Raw genomic sequence first — 21,680 nt, 5'->3', positions numbered from 1 at the left:
GAAGTTATTTATATCGTATAGACATTTTCCCCCCTCCCTCCTTTTAATGAAGTTAAACTGCTGATTTTGCATTCAATCTGAGAAACCTGCAGTCAACTGCAATTTCTTTTGTCGCCTGGGGGAAGTGAACAAGCTATGAACATATGACTACAAACAATATTGTTAGCAAAAAAGTAAGTTATTTACATAGCCCATAGACAGAGGACAATTTCCAGTATTTGGAATCATATATCGGCCACAAGAATGTAATCCTCTGCTTTTAGCTCAGTTTTGGCCTCTACCAGCTTATTGTAGAAATGTCTGGCTCTTGGGATGCTACATTAATTTAATGAAATAGTTGCTGTAAATAGGCTCTGGTGTTATTTTTTTCAGTTGTGGAGCAACGTGTAAAACGTGTAGGTTTGGGTAGATGGTTGGGGAACAAAGATAATAAGTGAAAAAAAAAGTGCTGAAGGAAACTGCAAAGTTGAATAATAATTTTCCATTTGTTCACCATTATGAATGAAACCTAAGACTTTATTCTTTCTTTATTCCGTTAGAGTTTCCTGATCAATTTTACCTTTTAGGGTAAAAAAAGAGGCCTAGACAAGCTTTCAGAATCACCACAGTCATCTTTGTTTCTCTGAATAGAACAAAAAAAACTTTTATAAGTGTATTTTTTTTTTTTTTTGAAGATTTCTATTTATTTAAAGTTCCTTTTAGTAATGTACACGTCAATAAAAAACCTGGGGGCAAAACAAATTCCACTCTGTAATTTCCCTCCTCCAGTTTATGGATCAAATATGGAATTAATCACGTTTTCTGTATTTGTGTGCGAATGTAACTGATACATATTTCTCTTTTTCTACTCAGTCCATATCTTAATATAAATGTTGTATACAGTATGGTTTATGATGATCCTGATGAAGGCCAAGTTTGTTCACTCACCAAACACTTTATCATGCACACCTTAACAATACCGCATCAATTTTTCAGATGAACTGGTGCTAAAAAGATGCTCTGAGATTTTGGTCATTATTGACATGGTAGCAACACACAGTTGCTGCAGATCCACGATGCCAATCTCTTATTTCACCACAACCAAGAGGTGCTCTATTAGATTGATATCCAGTGAATGTGGAGGCCACTTGAGTATAAAGAACTTATCATCTTCAAGAAATCAGTTTGAGATGATCTGAGCTTTGTGACATGGAAGCAGCCATCAGTAGGTGAATACACTGTGTTCATACAGATGGACATGGTCAGCAACATACTCTTTAAACTGTGCCTACTTTGTACCAATGGGTTCTAACTGAGCCAAGTAAACATCCCCTACATCTTTACACCACCATCTACCTAAACTGTTGATACAAGCCATCCTTTAATGTTGTTTATACCAATTTCTGACCCTACCAACTCAAACTGGGGCTTGTCAGACCAAGCAATGTTACTATTTGCAAATAATTCCCTGTTCCCAGCAAATACGAGATAAACCCATCGTAGTCTTCTGCTGCTTTAGCCCATCAGCTTCAAGGATTGACATGAGATGCTCAGAGATGCTCTTCTGCATGCCCTGGCTGTAACAAGTATTTGCTTGAGTTGCTTTTGCCTTCTTATCAGCTCACTGCGTGTGTGGATATTTTTCTTTGATCATCATAAAGACATTTTCACCCAAAGAACTTTTGCTCCCTGGATATTTTCTCTTTTTCAGATGATTCTCTTTAAGAATGGATGTGTGGAAAAATTGATTTGCATTAACCAGCAGTTGTAACTAATAAACTGGCAGTTAAGCGTGTATACTACAGGTGTTGCTAGACCTCATAATGAATTTGATTCCAAAAGATTGGACAATTTGGAACCGGTTCTCAATTCCTATCCTATCCAAATCATTTAATGCATTGCCAGTTAAAGTACCACTACATATAAGGACACCCAAGAGAAAAGAAATTAATAAAACTGTCTGAGTCGTTAGCTTCCAGGATAAAATATTCCCAGTAGAAAAAAAAACACCAAACAAAACAAAGCAAGTAGTGAGGTTTTTTTCTCCTCTGTGTAACAAGTTGTCGAGCATATGTCACAGCAGGAGTGCGTCAGGGAAAAAAAATCCAATTTCAGTGTTTTAAAGAATCTAAATCAAAGAGCAAACCTCAGTGCTAAGGTTAATAAAAGTTGATAAGCTGAAAAGCGAACTCCCCCAGGCTACTCAGAAAATAAGCATTTATTTGACCGTTAGCCCAAGCGATGCAGAGGCAGAAATTGAATTGTATTTGACGTTGTGGTTTTTTATTCCTGGGTGCAGCCCTGACAAGTTTTTCACACCAAAACCTCTGTTTTCTTCTTCCTCTATATAGCGGCTCATTTCAAATACCTTAAGGTTTTAAGGAACCATAAAGAAGACAACAGTTTTCTATATGTAGAAATGATCACGCCTGTAATGATATTTGGAAATGACTGATCTTTAGAAACCATTTAAAATAAAGTGAGCATGACTGGGTTATAACACGTCAAATAATTCAGCCACTTATCACTACTCACAGATATAAGTATATGTATATAACAATGGCATATGGCGTGTTTTTGTCATTCCCTACATGTCAGCGTAAGACATCACTCAGGCGAGTCAGACAGCTTTCATAAATGCCCAGTATAAACAACATCTGGCATTCAACTCAAGAGTTTCCAGTCAGATTACTACAGTATACATTACAGGGCAGTGGGTGGGCGGGTGGGGCGGGGGGGTTGGAGACTGAATAACTAATCAAGACGATGACATCGGAGGGGAGCATCAGTGTCCTTGACGTGGCCTCGGGGTCACAAACATATCTCCTCCTGGATGTCAGGATGTCAGCCCTCAGCACGAGTCCAGGTGCTGCCGAACAGGAAGCTGCCACCTCAAAGATATGCGGGCGGATAACAACCACAGGTGATTATTAAAACGATCATGCAAGCTGATAGCAACTCACTCATGCTGGGTGGAAAGAAGGCAGCGCCCTGCTACTGTGCGGGACAGATTAGGATGAATAAATCACCTGTACCGAGCCCTCCTGAAGCTCCCAGGAGAATGCAGCAATTCTGCTCAAGCATGACATGCCACAAACATGGGGGTAAACACACGCAGGAACAACACACTCCAGAAAGCCTGGAGTCGCTTTTACTGCCTCTGGGAATTTACTCAACAGCAGCTGATGGTATTTCACTTCAAGTTTTACTGAGCCATTAAGTGGCATGTTTCATCTTCGCCTTGATATTTTCGTACATTCAAGTGCAATCGCTCAGATTTTAATCTGCAAGTCAGTGTATGTTTATAGACAAACTTACATCAACTGCTTTAATCAAATCCACAGAAGAGCTTTCTCAAACTCTGAAATGTGTTTGAGTCACGCCTCATTTCTTTATGTTTTGCTAGCAAAATTGGAAATAGGTAGAGTGATTCATTGAAACATGTAGAAACATCATGGAAAGACACTATAAGAGGCAATATTCAGTCAATATTTGGTAAGACCACATTTACTCTTCAGCACAGCCTGAACTCTCTTAGGCAAGCTTTCTGGTCAATTATTTTAAGTAACCTTAAGGAATAGTTCTCCAGGCTTCCAGAAGGACATTCAAAGCTCTTCTTTGGATGTTGGCTTCCTTTTGTTCCGTTCTCTGTCAAAATGATCCCACGCTGCTTCAATAATGTTGAAGTCTGGGCCTGGGGAGGTTGGGAATGAAGCCATTTCCAAAATATATATTTTTTATGGTGGATCAAAATTAGACGGTACTTTTCTGCATTCCTAATTTCATCAGTTTTGACAAGATCTCCAACACCGCTGCATGAACTGCAGCACAAAACCATGACTGAACCTCCACCGTGCTTTACAGATGGCTGTACACATTCACTGTTGTACGTCTCTCCTGACCTCAAACTATCATTTTGGAAATCATCACTCCTTCAGACTTGTTACCACTAAACTTTCAGTCCAGGTCTTAAATAATTTTTATAACTCAACCCTTCCTTAAGAATGGCTTCTTGACAGCCACCCTTCCACTGAGACCACTTCTGATGACATTTTAGTGAACAGTAGATGGATTAACTGAACTTTGATGGAGATTTTGTTTATCTGCTGTAGTACAGGTATATAGTATAGTTGTCCAGTTTCCTAAAACTTTTAAAGATATGCTCCTCACCATGACGAGATATGCCAAGTTTTCCGCTAACAGCTCTTTGGGAATCACCTTGTTGGTGTAAAAATGCTATTTTATGCCTGTTAAACGTTATATTTAGCTTTTCTCATAACTTCGACTAAAGAAATGGGAACAACTCGTGTATTTTTGCTACAGCCTGCTTGTAACAAGGTCCCTAAAATTTTAAAAGTGGTGCTCCCATTGAGTTAGGTGCCTTTTTATGCTCATAGAACCAAAAAAAAAAAACATTCCACTGAAAACATTTAGCTACAAGGACTGAAATGAAAAGGAGTGAAAAAGTAGCCAATGTCCACATAAAAACTTTGAACTTCAGAAAACCTTGGCAATTATTGCTCAAGACCTCTTAAAATTTACAAGATAGTCTGTCTCTTTGGAAGGGAAACTCTAATAAAGATGCTAGGTTATAAAATTCCTACACTGTACATGTCATGCCATTGTGCTTTGGGTGTATCTAAAGAGAATGTTTCTCATTGTGTAAATATTGCTCAGTGATGGTAAAAAAAAAAAAAAAGTTATCAGAAAGAAATGCTATAAACCAGACCCTCCAAGTCTTAAACAATGGATGGACATTGTGGGGGAAAGGATGATTTTCTCCCTAAAGTATAGGAGAGACACCTTTATCGCCTGTATGTCAACCTTGGGACAAAATTCTGAGAATATCATTTGTAACGATGTTTGCAGTATCCCACCTGTTTGTGTTCTTCTAGAAAAATAACAACTTTTCATTTAGCACGTATATATATATATATATATATATATATATATATATATATATATATATATATATATATATATATATATATATATATATATATATATATGGCTTAACACTTGCACATTATTTCATCACCTAAAACTGTTTTCTATTATCTTTGTTTTTTATTTATACATATCTTGAAGGACAGTTATTAAAAAACATGACTCACAGAAACACCTGTCAAAACTGATTTTTTTTTAAAAAAACCAACCTTTTTCCCATCTGCTGTCTACAAGATTATCTATGGTATGAAGACAGCTAAGTCTCAAATAAACATATGCACCACAGAGCTTATGCTTTTTTTATTGACAAATTTGGCCAAACTGACAAAGACTAGATTTGATTTTTTCCAAGTTTAGCTGATTTTTTACTCCTTGTTTTACTCTACACTGGTGTAATACATATTTTTCTAAAAAAATATTGTGAAATATGTCTCTCAACAGGTTATGTTGTTTTCTGAGATTTTGCTGGTGTACCCATCAACATAGGTTGGAGTCGGGCAACCGTGCTTAGAAATTTGACTTCTTTTTCTTTCTGGTTTTTGGAAATTAAGCTGACAAAGTTCTGCTAAAGAACAATACAGGGTAAAATTATCATCACTGGTGGCACGATAATAAGCCAATTTATCTGACATTTCTTACGAATAAAATAGCCTGAATAAAGGAAATAACCAAAAATCATTGAGCTGAGTTTTTTTTTTTTTTAATCTAAAAGCAAGTGCACAGTTAGACTGAAGCTTTCATGTGTCCAATTTCAGCAGTGCCCTCGCCTGTCAGTGCATTATACACCTCTAGCAACAGCATCTGCTCCCATCTTTCTTGGTCTACCTACAAGGGCAGGAGAGCGGTAGTAAGCCTATGGGGATGGAAACAGCACCTACAGCACAGGTCCAAAGGTTAAACAATCAGAAACATGTGCACTACATAAATATCTTCTCTGATAGCAATCACAGCAGGGAAAGCAGGGTTTGCATAAGGAGCTCCGAACATAGGATGTAACCTTAGATAGAGCAGGAGGGACCAGATGGGCATTCAGTGCATCTGCTGGGGCTAATGGAAGCAGTGGCAGCAGCAGTGGTAGCTTTGTGCTGGGGGGAGTTAGTTATCAGCCTGATGGCCTTATCAGCGCTGAGGGCCTCTATCACACATCTCACCTCTGGACTCAAACAAGGGGTCAGTACACAACGTCAGACTACCAGAAACCGGTTATCTCTCGAGGAAGCGGATGAAGAAAAAACAGTGGATGAAATGTTTTAGCTCAGAAAGAGCAGCTATTAAACAACTTCTTTGGTCCTTGTGAGTCTCAAAGAACTCAAATTACAGCACGATTTTTTTTCTGTCCTCTTTTTGTTTTTTTTTCTCTTTGCTGGACCATAGCTTGTCTTGATACTGATCTCTCTGCCTCCTCTAGCTTTCTCTAGCGAATTATTCCAGATGTTTTGGATCTGTATCTTTTTGCTCCATAATCTTTAGTGTGTTTTGCTGTCTTGCTCTCTCCTCTGCATTCATGTATATCCTATATTAGTGTTGCCTCGTATTTTTTCTTTGTCCTTGCAGGCCTCTATACTGGGGAAGATGCTGTTTTTCTTTGGTTCTTTGGTTGCTTCTCTGATAATGCTAAAACTCATAGATCACCATATTCTTCTACATCTGTCCATACTTCTGGTATGCTCATCACTGGTCCCTGCTGTAAATTTAATATGGTGCTCTAAACTTTACATATTTCTACACTAACTTTGTAATACTGTGCTATGTAAAAAAAAAATATATATATATATATCTTTTAAATAAATAAAGATTCATCTCCGTGCTTACAACGATCTTGGCTCAATAGATATGACGTCTCTTTGACTCTAAAGGTGAGCCAGCAAATTAAATCAGCACCTCCATTCTTGCCTTTATAATGTGAAATCTGCTAACCCAACTCGCTTTTGTCTTCCTAAGTGAAGTTTTTCTTTTGCTCCAGTAACTTTTATTGGTGTACGTTTGTTTGCTCAAGGTCCACTTGATTGAATTTTTCAGGACTTGCAATTTCCACACGCATATAAAAGCAACCGAATTTCAATCTTGATTCCTGTTCTTTGGGGCACCTTTTTCAGGGTCAATACATCAATTTATCTTACAATTTAAGTGATAGAAATAATATCCTTGGGCAAAACTGCGAGTTAGGAATTGTTTAGCATTCGTGGAGTTTAAGTTCCCTCTAATTAAATACCTGCTGCCGAAGGCCTTGAAAGCCTATTCTTTTAATCAGTGACGTGATTCTACATGAAGACATAATAATGCTGTTCATTTCATGAGATATTAAGGTATTTGTGCTTTACCTTCGTGCCTCTGCTTTATTATTCCAACTTAAAACAGAATGTGTGTGAGATTTCTTTTTTATGTGGCAAGAATGTAACAACCTAAGAATCTGATGAAAACACACTTGCGTATTTCTTGGAAATATGACTTGGTTGCCTACTGATTTCTACTGAATAGATTTTTCTTTGACTTTCTTTATTGTTTACATCTGCTTTATTAAAAAAACGGAACTTGTGCAAAATGTAAATACAAACCTTACATTTAAGTGACAGCAATACAAAGATAACACCAAATGATTTTACTATTTCTTCTTTTCATAATTCAGAAGAGAAGGAAGTTTAGTTTAACACCTGAACCGTCTCGCTCGTCTCACCCCAACTGAGCCTGGTTCTGCCAGAGGTTTCTTCCTCTTAAAGGTGAGTTTTTCCTTCCCACTGTTGCCAAGTCCTTAATCATAGGGGATAATCTGATTGTTGGGGTTTTCTCTGTATTATTGCAGGGGCTTTACCTAACAATATAAAGTGCCTTGAGGTCACTGACTGGCACTACATTAATAAAACTGCAAAATTACCTAAGATGTCATTTAGACTTGTCTTGACTAACTGGACCTGGTCCTGAGAGTCTTCAGTGACAAGAAATTATACCTGAAATCTGCTATGATAGACCTGACGCTTGACTTGGACTAAATCTGTCTTGGTACTAATTCTCAGTAAGGTTCTGCAATCAACTGGTGCAGCATAAACTTGAGGCTTGATTTGGACTTTTGTCTTGCTGAAATAACCAAAGATGTCATCTGAATGGTTACAAATGTTGCTCAAAAACCTCAAAACCTACTTCTTGGTCCCTGCTAACTGCTTTTATTATGTTGGAAATTTGCTATCATGTTTGTGCAACCCAGTATGGTTATCCTGGTGTTTTTCCTCTTGCATATTTCATAGTTTTGCCGCTGTCTTATTCTGTGGAAATTTCACTTCAAATAATGACCTTTGAATGGTGGTTATGTTGAATGGTGATTTTTCTGTCTGGATAAATGACTTTTTGTTGAAATGTGTTTTAGGAAAAACTTTTGATGAGGCTGAGACCAACTTCCTTTCAGTCCATCAATTTTTCGCAGCTTATTATCCAGTAAATTCAACAGACATTTGGTTGCAGGCGGTGCAGACAAAGGTCAAGAAAGCAAACAGCTTTTTTTCCCCCTGCAGTGAGCTGTTGAGAACAGTGACCATACCCTCCTGTGTATAATAAACATGCGAGCATTTGGCCTGCTCTATTTACCTCCTAATGAGAAACAAAGATCTGCTCTTGAGGGACTTGCATGCCTCAGACAATGAAAAACCCAGGGAGGAAAAAAACCTCTCAAAATAATTCAAACCATTTGTGCGCACAGGGGACATGAGATCTTTGAATAAACTGGCCATAGAAAAACTGAGACGATATTCAATATGGTATCTGTCAATATGGCCATATTCCAGATCAAAATCTGCACGGCAGGCACAGCCCCCTTCAACAATAAGGCTACATGTATGCACAGATCCCATGCGATACGTGTTGCAGGGAAAGCAAATGAACCACATGGCTCATCTAGAAGGAAATACTTTGCACGTTGCATGACGACTGTAAATTAGAGAAAACAATCCTTTCATTCACTTCAAGTGGAAACAAATGGACGCTTTCGTTTCTAAAATAAGCTCACAGGTTCATTGTCCATGGAACAACTAATTAATTTGGTAGTACGGGTGAGTAGATTACGCTTGTTGATTCTGCCTTTGTCAGTTTCTTATCCAGAGAATAGGGGAGTCCTCCAAACGACACTGGAAACCATGACAGTATAGTCTGGACTGTCGGAATACAATCATGAGTAGACAAAGGCAAGTCCTCCCGCCAACTCTGTGTGGATAAGAGGATTGGAGATGGCGGGGGGGGGGGCGCGAAGCAACCAGCCAAACTCCAAGCAGCAGTGATATGGGAGGAGGACGGGCATCGGGATTGTAAGGGCATCTGGGAAGCCCGCCGGTGTTCGAAGTTCTGTGAGTCGCTCTATAGCAACAAGCTGATATCCTGCACTCTCTCCTGCTGCGACAGAAATATACTCACCTCAGCACTAGCAGTACGTGGGCACTATTGATCTGCTCCCAGCGCAATATCTCCTCTTACATCCATAATTATTCTCCTTCAGAGAACTCCAATGTGTGCCCTGGCTGCACGACTGGCTGGCTGGCGGGCTTTCTATCTGCCCCCTTGTTAAAGATGCTCTATGGTCTCACATTTCACATTGCACTGCCAACGACCCCCCTCTTAACCCCGGCATTTTCAAATATTTCATGGTTCAGTCCCAGGGTTGGGGAAGGCGGCTATGGCACGGCACAATTACAGTGGTTAGTCGGACTCCTCTGGTGGAGCCATGCTGGCTCCTAAAGTACTATGACTCGCAAACAGACAGCCAGGAAAAACAGAGGAATGTCAGTGAGACCATTCTTCTTCTTCTTCTCCTGCGCCGAATGGCTCTCTCTGCCTGCGCACACACAGGACGACTGATGGCTTAACAGCAGCAACACTTTCTGTGATTGAGTAAAGTAGTTCCCAACCTCTTCGTCTTACAAATGAAAAGTTAGTTCGCAAACAGTAAAAGACACCTTTGCTCTTGGTTTTCAACTTCACCCTCAGTGCATAAATATTTGTGAACAACTGACATTAGCGATTCATTCTGCTCACGTTGCAATCAAATGGGTTAGAAATGTTTTTATATCTAACGGATAAACATCTGAAATGCTCATCAGTTCATTTTTTCGTGCTTTCATGCTGTTGAACTGGATGACTGTATTCAGGCAGATTGCCTAATGATGATCTAATCCAGAGGTTCCCGGTGTAAAGTTGGCTATACACCTCATGCACGCCTTTGCTGCAGTGTTTGTTATACCACTGAGATTTAAGCTCCAGTTATACTTTTGGCATTTACTTTCGGGCTATTCCATTCAGTTTCTTTTAACTTCCTTTTTTCCCCCTTTTTATTTCGTTCCGTTTATTCCAGAGGACGGTGGATCAATATGATGTAAAATTCCAAAAAAATAGAGCCATGCTTGAATTATTTATGTAGTTAGAGACACTTTTACAGAGGTGGAAGTCAACTTTGTAGTTTTTAACAATCTACATTATAAGATGCAGATAGAGATTTTAGGGTCTGATTACAAATGCCTAACCTTTAAGCCTGTGCACTTGGTCAAGGTTATTATCAGTTTGTTGCATGTAACAGAGCCCTGGTTTTGTGTTACAGTCTTGTTTAGTGAGCTTTTTGTAAATCTTTAATTTTTGTTATAGGTCAGTGTTAGTTTCAGGAATGTTTTTCCCTCAGTGTTTCCCGTCTTGAAAGCATCATTTGGTCCTCCTGTTTCAGCTCTCTTATGTTAAGTTAATTTATGTTTCTGCATTTTTCCAATTAGTTTTGGTTCTTAGTTCCTGTTTTATTTTGACAGTTTCTTGTCGCAAGTGTCTTGTTTCTAGTTTTACTTCCCCCATCTGCTTGACTGGCTTTGATTATTGTCACCTGTGTCGCGTTACGCTACTGTGTCCACATCTCCTAATTGCGCTCATGTGTATAAATAGTGCTGTCTTCCCTGCTGTCTCATCTTCTTTTAACCTCACTCCTTCTACTTATTCTCTTATTTTGGACTTTTCATCATCTGACATATAATATCAACTTTTATTCAGTCAGTCTCTTGTCTCTACATTTGGGTCCTTATCTAGCAATTCATGACATTTCTAAAAAATGAAACATATCCACACACTTTTACATCTGGAGACTATCCCAGAGGACGAGAGACAGGTTACACCCTGGACTCCAGAGAACACAAAGATTCTCCATTTTTGATGACATCCACAGCGATAATTGATCGAAAATCACCAGTTAACCTAACATGCATGTCTTTGGATGAGTATTATTTACCCTTTTGCTGTAAAACTAATTCATGTGGGGATTTGTGCCCTCTCAAGGCCATCAGTAGTTTAATCTGACAGAAAAAAGTTTGTGACGATGGCCTCAGAATGAGAATGTCAAATTTCACCCAATTTAACAACAAAAATGAACACATACTTTAAAAAAATAAATACATTTCAGCTTCCACAAAGAAATAAATCTTTTTTTATAAATATTTTTTTTACTTTGTCATTTTTCTTTTTTTTTTCTCCAATAGCTGGATATTGCACAAAATAAATGATTTTTGAACAGTGGAAGCTTAAACTTTAAAATAAATAAAACCTCTCAAAATATGTGAAAAGATTTTTTTTCATCCATATCTGAAGCTACATTCGATATGAAAAAAAGTCAAGGATGTAGGTAGCTCATGCACGAAGCACACATCTGGCTCCATAAGCAAAATACTGTGGCTGTAATTTCATGACTGAACTTCCAATAGTTCCAAAATTTGGTATGTGATATATATATATATATATATATATATATATATATATATATATATATATATATATATATATATATATATATAGATATATATAGATATATATATATAGATATATATATAGATATATATATAGATATATATTAAACAAAAGATCTACTTTAATCCGCTGTCAGTGTGAAATGAACATCTAGCATTTATGTAACCTGATGAAACATGAGACTCAGGAGGAAATGACTGATGCAATTAAAGCAAAGTACACACGACAATTAAGGAAATTCAACAGTGCCAACATATTACATATTTTTTTTAAATCCAAGAATGTTTAATGTGATTTCTTATCCCCAGCTGCATGTAATAGTGATTATAGTAGTGAGAGAAGAAGAAGAAAAAGAAAACAATTGATTTCAATTGTCTTGGGTCTTGGGGAGGGCGGATGTATGAGGTAGTATTCAGGAAAAGAAAAAGAGAAAAGAAATAAGTAAAAAGAGCAAAAATAAAAGCAAGGCAGCCTTTGCATTTAGCCAATCATCACAGCTAATGCGGCTATGACTCATCATACAACTCACTGACTGTACGTCACACTGAGGGTCAATGTACTCTGGCGCTGAACGAAAGGCATGTGACTCATCACAGAAATAGCACATTAAATTAAAATTCAGTTGTGAAAGACACAAAGGAGAGCGGCAGCTAATACTTCATGTCTTTTCCTCCAATGACACATTGTGATTGTTCCGCTTCGCCGGCTTTAGAGATGGTTCTGTGTTCATCCTCCCAGTTGGCCTGTGGGGCCTTGTGAATAAACACATAGAGGTTAATGTCTCATGTTCTCCCACCACCACCACCACCCTCGTTCTCTGCAGACAGCTCTGACAGGAGAGGAGAGAGAGAAGAGCCTAAAAGGAAAGCTGTTTCAGTAACACGCTAATCTGACTCTCGCATCTCTTTGTTTTAGGCAGTAGACGGCATATTTTCCCCAAGCTACCGTTGAGAAGCACATCTCGAGTCTGCTGTGGGTGAGCTGTCAAGGGGAAACTCTTTTTCCTATTCTTTTTTTTCTTTTTCCTCTTTTTTTGTGCAAAAAAAACACCCATCAATACCCTAAGGGCCCTTTAGTGAACTTGCCATCACCTACACATACTGACAGCAGAGAGCACGTACTTCCACAGTCCCGCATACGTCACTGAGGTGATAAACAGCCACGGGTCTCACCACAGAGATAAGGCTTCCAAGCAGTCTATCAAACAAACAAAGCCAGATGACGAATCTAGAGAGATGTTAAGAAATGACGCCGTATTGCCCATGTATCTCCTCTGCCACCCTTTTTTTCCATTCACACATTGACAGACAGACAGACACACACACACACTATATATATATATATATATATATATATATATATATATATATATATATATATATATATATTAGGGGTGCAACGATACACAAAATTCACGGTTCGGTTCGGTTCGATACTTTGGTGTCACAGTTCGATATTTTTTCGATACAAAAAAAATGTTCATGCCTTTTTAATTTGTCATTTATTAAAATTATAAATATATATTTTAATTCAAAAGTACAGTTTTTAAATTTAACCCTAACCCTTGTGCGTGTTTTTTATTTTGACAGCGAATGCGCACCTGCGGACCACTTATGTGCAGCCCTGGTTATTTAGCTCGTCATATTGCAGCCACAGAAATTCTTTTGTCCATGAAACCATAAAGCTGCACTTTCTTTTTGCCTTATAGTCTGATTTGTCATAACTTCTCCGTTTTGTGGTAAGCTTTTCTTTGGCTGTCACTTCTTCACCCTGACCTGTCTTATTTGGCTCAGCAGAACTAAAATATATATCTGTCTGTGAAGGTCATCGTAGTCAAATATAAATCCTGCTGCTTTTACACACGCACTCACATTAGCTCAGCGATTCTCTGCGCGATCAACCTCTCACATGTTTAAGCTGCGGGAGATTTCACTTGTCATGTTTGCATAGTAAGCTAACGATTAATAAGACGATGTCAGAGGAATTGGTGCACAAATTATCATCACTCACAGATCAGTGCTGTCGCTCTCTATACACAGTTCGCGCGATTGCAAAGTGAAAGCAAAAAAACAAGCGCAAATTCAAACGCGATTTCAATATGTCACATATTGACAGTGGCTCACCGATGCCAATGACATAATTACCCAGCTACATTTCTGAAAGAATGCAAAAGCATTGACATATATTTTTCCTTCCTACAATAGCCCGACGGGCAGGGAAGAGATAGATTTTGGTAGCCCGACTGAAAAAATCGCTAGCCCCAGGACGTCAGGCTAGCGATATTGCAAGCCCTGTATCTGATTGAGGAATCATGCATCTTTGGAAAAGAGAGTTTATTACAGAGAAATGTCTCTTTCCAAAATAAAAGCTATACTATCCGCTTCTTCTGGGTTATATTCTCAGCAGCATAAGGAGAATCATGTGCTAACAGCTGTCTAAATGACTCGGCTAAAGTTAGTAGCATGCTTGTTGTTTTTGTCTTTGCACTAGGATGATGTCGGCGTAAATGTGCAGTCATATTCGTTGTGTTCCCACTAGTGCTTTCAGGTTAATCTCGTTGAAATGACCTTAACACCACAACATGGCAAATCTCCGTTAACGAGCTACCGCCGATCGCCCCGTGCGTGGGGCTAGACGGCCAACACGTTAACGAGCTAACTGCGCTAACACACTAGTTCCCACCCATGTAATTGAGCATTGCATGGCACATCCAACATACTGTTTTACTTTAGTCCATGACTCGCTTACCTTCAGGGTCATACGTCACATGAAAACCAAAATAATTCCAAACGCCAGATCTGAATGAGGGTGGGGGAGGTGCCCTGCGCTCTTCCTTCTGACTATGCTGTCTGTGTGGAGTGCTCAGTGGATCTGCGCTCGACAGTGCAGCCTAGGCGGAGTAGTCGAACGCAGATTCACTGAGCGCTCCACACAGACAGCATCGTCAGAAGGAAAGTTGATAAAATAAATTACAAATGTTGTATTGTTCGATACATACGCGTACCGAACCGAAAGCACTGTATCGAACGGTTCAATATCGATACGAATATCGTTGCACCCCTAATATATATATATATATATATATATATATATATATATATATATATATATATATATATATATATATGGCAGCACAAGAACAAGCTCTGAGTACAAGATCCATAGAGGCTGGGGTCTATCACACCAGGCAAGACCCCAGGTGCAGGCTGTGTAAAGATGCCCCAGAGACTATCCAGCACATAACAGCAGGGTGCAAGATGCTAGCAGGCAAGGCATACATGGAACGCCATAACCAAGTGGCCGGCATAGTGTACAGGAACATCTGTGCCGAGTATAACCTAGAAGTCCCGAGGTCAAAATGGGAGATGCCCCCAAGGGTGGTGGAGAATGACCGAGCTAAGATCCTGTGGGACTTCCAGATACAGACGGACAAAATGGTGGTGGCTAACCAACCGGACATAGTGGTGGTAGACAAACAGAAGAAGACGGCCGTAGTGATCGATGTAGCGGTTCCGAATGACAGCAATATCAGGAAGAAGGAACACGAGAAGCTGGAGAAATACCAAGGGCTCAGAGAAGAGCTCGAGAGGATGTGGAGGGTGAAGGTAACGGTGGTCCCCGTGGTAATCGGAGCACTAGGTGCGGTGACTCCCAAGCTAGGCGAGTGGCTCCAGCAGATCCCGGGAAAAACATCGGAGATCTCTGTCCAGAAGAGCGCAGTCCTGGGAACAGCTAAGATACTGCGCAGGACCCTCAAGCTCCCAGGCCTCTGGTAGAGGACCCGAGCTTGAAGGATAAACCGCCCGCAGGGGCGTGCTGGGTGTTTTTTTTTTTTTTTTTTTTTTTTTTATATATACATACACACATACACACTTGTACATCTACTTTAGTCTGTCCTGGAAAAATCATTAGAGATCCCCCCTTCCACCCCATGCACACACAAATACGCACAATGCATGTAGATGGAGAAAAATAGGGCTGAGAGCCAAAAGACCTGAGGGGCTTTTCATGACAATAACCTTCTGTGGAGTTGCTTGTATCCCTCCACCTAGATCACTGAGAGGTGCTGAAGGATGGATGGGAAAATAAGCAAGATAACCATACAAAATATTAGGCGAGGAACATTCACACAAAGTACAGAGGAGGAAGAAATCCGTGTCATTTTGCTCTCATGGCCTGGAGAGATGGCAGGCTAAATGCTCTTTTAAAACAGCTTGAACATTGAAATGATGATGGCTCCTTTTGCCTCGGCGAAGCACATTAATACATAGCCGAACGCCATTTCCACTTTTGTTAAATGGCTCACCTATTGAGTATTCAATTACAATGGCTGTCTCTCGTTTGGAAGACGGGGCTGGGACCCATATAAATAAGCTCCCTCTGAGTGTGGAGGTGCAGAATGCATTGGACAGCAATGGAAAGCATGCAGAGCTCCTGTATGGGGGTGGTATATAATGTTAATGGCTGAGAAGTGAGGAGGTTGTTCGGTACTGGCTGTGGGGCAAAAAACTAAGCACATCATCTGCAGCACTGTTTTATTAAGGAAGCGCATTTTTAAAACATTCTGACAGGGGAAAGAGAAGCCGAAGCACACGGACTGATCTAAATTGAGAAAGCTGTGAATCCTGGCTAAAAGAAATATCAGTCAGGGTGAATAATTCAGCCTTGATTAATCGTTCCATTTGTCTATGATATGCCTAAAATGCCACAAAACAAATCCACCAGTAATGGTCCAGTCCTCCCTCCCCCCCCATTGTGTGGTTTATCTCTCATGCTCAAATAGCAAAAGCAAATTGTGGCTAATTTTATCGGCGAATCCACTGGCATGTGGTTTTTCCAGCGGTAATGATTCCCTCATTCGGGCCTAATTAACTGCGGCCATTAAATGGAGGGAAATGTAATGCCCTGGGTTCCATGTCAGGTAGTCAGAGGAGGACAGCACAGGAGGACTCAATTAGGCCGGTGCTGTTCCCAGGTTATCACACGACATGTTTGCCAATTAAGAGAAGTAGCGTCTGATGTCTATGCGCCTCTGCCGGCACCACCTCCGAGGTCCTGCCAACGCAGAAACCGCACTGCCCCCCTCCTCCTCCTCCTCCACCTCCCCTCAGCAGTGAAGGAACAGACACTACACTATGCCCCAAAAAGGCAGTAATTACAGGATGGATGGGAGACTGTTATATAAGCACGAGGCTGCCGATAGAGCAGGCAGGGCCTGCTGATGCCAGGTTTAAAACAAGTACCAGCAGTTATAGCAGAATTACCCAGGGTAGACTCAAACACAGACACATTTCAACATCAGAAGCTGGCAGGAGAGGAAAAACAAAACAAGAGAAGAAACAGAGGCTATTGACATGTTTTGAAGTCTGCCGTGTTGCAAAACTGTTTGGGAATTTAAAAATGATTAAACGTGAGTTGTGATCTGGCTGAAATAAGTTCCCAGTCGTGGAAAAATAAGGTGGCAATCAAAAACGATCTCGCTCAAATTTATTACATGTCATTTTCAAAACATGAGATCTTACAGCTGCTTTAAACATTTTTTTCCCCAAGTGAGACTAGCTCTGTATCGTGACTCAGTAAGTGTGGGAGAGGAAGGCAGAGACAAGCAGACACATTAGCCTTCCCTTATGGCACATTCTGCAAGGCTATAGGAGTCAGCCTGCATGATCCTGACTGTCACTGACTTGTTATGAAAGCATCGCGGGCTGAGGGTTATCCATCACATTGGGGGGTGGAAGCTGGGGCGAGAGGACGGCCGGGGGGGCTGGAAGGGGCAAGCGTGTGCGAGGCGGCTCTGTTGCCTGTCACTCACCATGCACCACTGCATGACCGGCAACCTTGTCTGGCTTGTGCACAATGGGAGGTCTGGGGCTCGACTGTATGAGCAGTCATTCCCCCCTCCCAGCAGCCAATACAGAGGTGAGGGGGTGGGGGAGCCAAAAGGAGTCAAAACACTCTGGACAGGCATTAGTCCTATACAGACCCTTGAAGATCTCACTGCTTGAGGCGGCTGAGCAGTTAATCAGCCCTCTGTTTCTTTTCACTGAAACTCTTATTTTGGTGTTCTTAGCCAGGTTCAATTTCAGAAAGCGAGCCCTGACAGAGTCTCCGAAAGATAATCTACTTCAACAAACATACATTGCAATTATCCGGAGTCATTAAATCGTAATGACTGGAGGTGTGAGCAAACTTCTTAAACAAACAGTTACAGTACCACCCACTAGAAAATACATAACGCTTGCAAAATGTACAGCACGGTTTAAGGAGACAGAATCGTTCCTCACAGCAATTAGGAAGCAAGAGAGAGAGAGAGAGGTGCATATGTAAAAGGGAGGTCTTATGTTGGGAATGGAAAAGAGGGGAAAAAAGCTGAAGTCAGCAATGGCAATAAATCCTCAAATGCTGAGCAGTTTCTTCCAGCTCTGTCCCGGTCTGCAGACCCCATCTCTAACCTGAAGACAGGGCTCTGTTTAGTAACTTTAGCAGTGGGGAGGCAAGTTCAGCCCAGTGAACATCCACTCCACTTCCCTCTGCTTTGCGCCTGCCCCCAAAGGTGCAGTTTGTCCTCAGAGTTAAGCTCGTCTGCTCTGTTAGAGGATACTTCCCAGCAGCAGCACACTCTGTGACCACAGCTTGACCTCAAATCACCTACTCGCTTCCACAAAGCGGAGAAAAATCGATAGATCAACTGGGATGGAATGGTGACGCAAGTGAGATGATTGATTAACGCGCTCGGTTTTATTCATCTCTTAATAGTGAGCGAGAAGTGAGACGTTAAATGGATACTGAGGAGAGCAATAAGTGGAATCAAAGGTCGGACACAGCCCTTTGATTTTACTTTAAACATGGCGACATATGAAGCACTCAGACAGGACGAACCCCCAGCGAGAGAAAACACAGAAGTGCGATAAACAGGTGTTATAGTTCATTGAATAACACTAAACTGTTTAAGCAGAAAAAAAGGCTTAAGTAAATAAATGATTGATATCTCCACACTTTCATATCTGAGTGTTTAAGAACATAGGTAGTTTATGTATAATATCTATATCAAGAGTATTATGCTTCAGTTTTTGTTCATTCAATGCTACTGTACTAAATCTGACACACGCTGTGGTGAGACAAAAAGGCTAAATGCGCAATGTTAGCGTGACTATGCATAAAGCGGAATGATTTCACATTTTATCGACTAAAAAACAAGAAATTGTTGCACAAGGTAAAATTATACATACAGGCTCAAATATATACCCCTACTAATATTTGGTTGAATCTTCCTTAGCAAACTGAACCTCAACCAGATGCTTTTGCTGACCCTCAACAAGCTTCTGGCTTAATTCTGGCTAGATATTTCACTGCTCAAGTTCCTCTAAATTGGTTGGTTTCTTGGTTTGGACCTAAGTTTTAAGCATAGTCCACAAATTTTCAATAGGGTTGAGGTCAAGGCGTGTGGAAGCCAATTCCAGATGGTTAATGTTAGCCTGCTTTATCCATTTCAGTTTGGGATCATTGTCCTTTTGGAAAATCTGATTGCCACCTAGCTGTTGATTTGAGGTCACATTGAAGGATTTGGAGGTAATCCAAGCTGTCATACATACTGTTACAATGGTGACCATATTAAACCTGGCTAAAGTGCCACCTTATGAGGTCAGCATTTATTCAGGTAACGTCTGTGAACCGAAATCTCAGGCTTCAGACTGCTCTACATACTCCCCATGTATGACGTCAAAGAGAAGAGGGACATCCTTACTATGGAAATCTCATTCAGGAGCAGCAGCTGTGCACTTGTAAACCTGCTGTTCACATCTCTTGTTTGCAAAGTGCAGCCAATCAAAAGAAAGGAAGAGGGAAAAGCAGCTAAATCAGCTTGTCTCAAAGCCAAATATAAGAATTTGTCAATTTCAATTGTAAAATTTGCAAAAACAAATATAATAAGCTGGAAATATCTGTCCTAAAGAGGCTTGAATGCACGTCTCGTTTCACTTACCGTCTCGTTGCCGAACAAGATGTCGACATAAGGCATAACCTTCATCAAGGGCTCTTTAAAGAATTGGCTGATGAATGGTGCCGAGAGGTTCATGCAAAAAATTTTGTTCTTATCGGAAGCGTGTCTTGCCACCTTGACGATCGACTCCGGGGACACAGTGAGGAAAAAACCCTGAAACAAGAGAAAATATTTACTACATTATAATTTCGTGGGTTTGACTGACATCAGCTAAATCAAACAAATTAATCTGTACAGTGCCTGCGCACAGGCAGAATTATCAGTGTTTTGACAACGGTACATAGGCCCAGAAATGACTGAACTGTAACGGGCTCCTGTGAACTGAAACACTTCCAACAGCTAATTTGTAGGTTTTGGATTCTGACAAGGTAGTTTTAGGGTGACATGGCTTGATAATCTTGAAATAACATAGCAGCCAAAGGGCAGGAAAAGGAAAAAAAGAAACTGCAGTGCTCAAACACTTATCTGAAATGGTTTCTTAGAACATAAGCGGAGCAACAAAGAAGAGGAAAAAGGACAGGAAAAAATCCATCCAGGACAAAGCCTGTGGCTGAGCTCCAAGGCTTGTACTGGAGGAAGCAACATGCACATATCCGATGATAGGGCGAACAAAAGTCTTGTCTGGACTCTCCTTACTTGGAAACAAGAGAGGCAGGCCCACTCATTGTGTGAATGAATACAAATCAGGTAAGAAAACACCTTTGTGTTTCAGGTGGAAACCTGAAGCGAGACTCTCCTGCAAGCCACACAAAAACACTCCTCCTTTGATACTGATCTTCTTAACCTTGTTTTTCAGCAACAAGCTGCTCTGTAAAACCACTGTGTCACAATAGGGGCAAAGGGGAGAAGGAGGGGGGGGGGGGCAAGTTTCAGCTCATTGATACATTTAATCTTGCTGAAAAGCTTCCATTGTAGACTACAGTGCAGTTCTCATTAAAGCACTATGACATTTGCAGCAATAGAGGAGCGACCTCTATGAAAAAGAACAGGGTATAATACCAGTGAATAGAGGGTGACTGTGTAGTCAATCAAATGTACAAGGCATTACAATGCAGCCGTGCTGAGGTGAATTTTTTTTATTATGCATTCATGTGTCATTCTGCTCTCTGGCCAGACATTTTTGTTCCTCTGATGAGCTTGTACATCCTGCGGGCGTTTTTCTCGGGGGAAAAAAGTCTTCAGGTTGAGGCTCAGGTCATCCTGTGGTTGCTGGGTCACAGTACCATCTGTCGAAAACTAAAAAGGTGTTTTGAATGGGTCCGCCGGCACAAAAAGAACTCACTCTGGGCTAATGGCCCATCACTGACCCTGACATTTTTCTTTTGCGGTGTGCCAATGTGTCAGAGGAAGGGGAGATTGTTTTCTGACACAAATGGTCTTTTTTGGTAGTTGAAAATAAACTGTCATGGTTACCGTAATGTTAACGCTGATCAAAGGCCCGTGGCTCGATCAAATATCCCGAGGGGTGGTGAACTTTAAAAGCCAGCTTCTCTAATCACACACTGGCTCTGTGTAATTTACTTCTAACCTCAGTACCACTGCCAGTGCTATTGCATTAAACTGCTCAGAAATGCAGCAGATTAAGTGATGTTTGAGTGGATTATAAGCTTGAAATACTAAAAAAAACAATTTATACTTATTAAACCTTCAAGTCCATTTTGGTGCTTTGGATAAACTTTAACCTCAATGCATTATGTTAATTGTCTAATTAGCACGATATGTTTATTAATATGTTATTAATGCTATACAGTTTTCCTAACAGACATCTGGTTAGGATGTTTCAGAGAAGAGATGTTTCATGGGCTATGAACAGCACCTCAGTATGTGAATGTAAACAAACACATAGGAGGAAGAATAGGTGACAGGGACACATCGAGATGATGACAGCCAGGAGGAGAAAGAAGCCTTCACTAAAGGGTGAAGGGTGACTACTGGTATGAACTTTGTTTAACTGGGTGTCTGCATAGCCATTTTTATTTCTGAGAAAAAGCTATTAGGAGGA

At 40.4% G+C, this 21,680-nt stretch overlaps 1 protein-coding gene across 2 annotated transcripts in view; it reads right to left on the bottom strand.

Annotated features, from left to right (window-relative positions):
* The window catches only part of adkb (adenosine kinase b), a 136,680-nt gene that overhangs the window by 23,417 nt on the left and 91,583 nt on the right, over window positions 1–21,680 (bottom strand). For both annotated transcript variants that reach the window (XM_085360810.1, XM_085360811.1), the window contains one exon: window positions 19,661–19,831. In XM_085360810.1, coding sequence (XP_085216936.1) covers window positions 19,661–19,831 — 171 coding nt within the window. The remainder of the gene's footprint in view (window positions 1–19,660; window positions 19,832–21,680) is intronic.

This window comes from Diplotaxodon limnothrissa, linkage group LG8 (genome assembly GCF_057381915.1).
Source record: "Diplotaxodon limnothrissa isolate DT_005_m linkage group LG8, D_limnothrissa_male_GT1.1, whole genome shotgun sequence".
NCBI classification, from domain to species: Eukaryota; Metazoa; Chordata; class Actinopteri; order Cichliformes; family Cichlidae; genus Diplotaxodon; species Diplotaxodon limnothrissa.
Note: the sequence above shows the minus strand (reverse complement) of the source record. Positions and strands in the feature narration are given on the sequence as shown.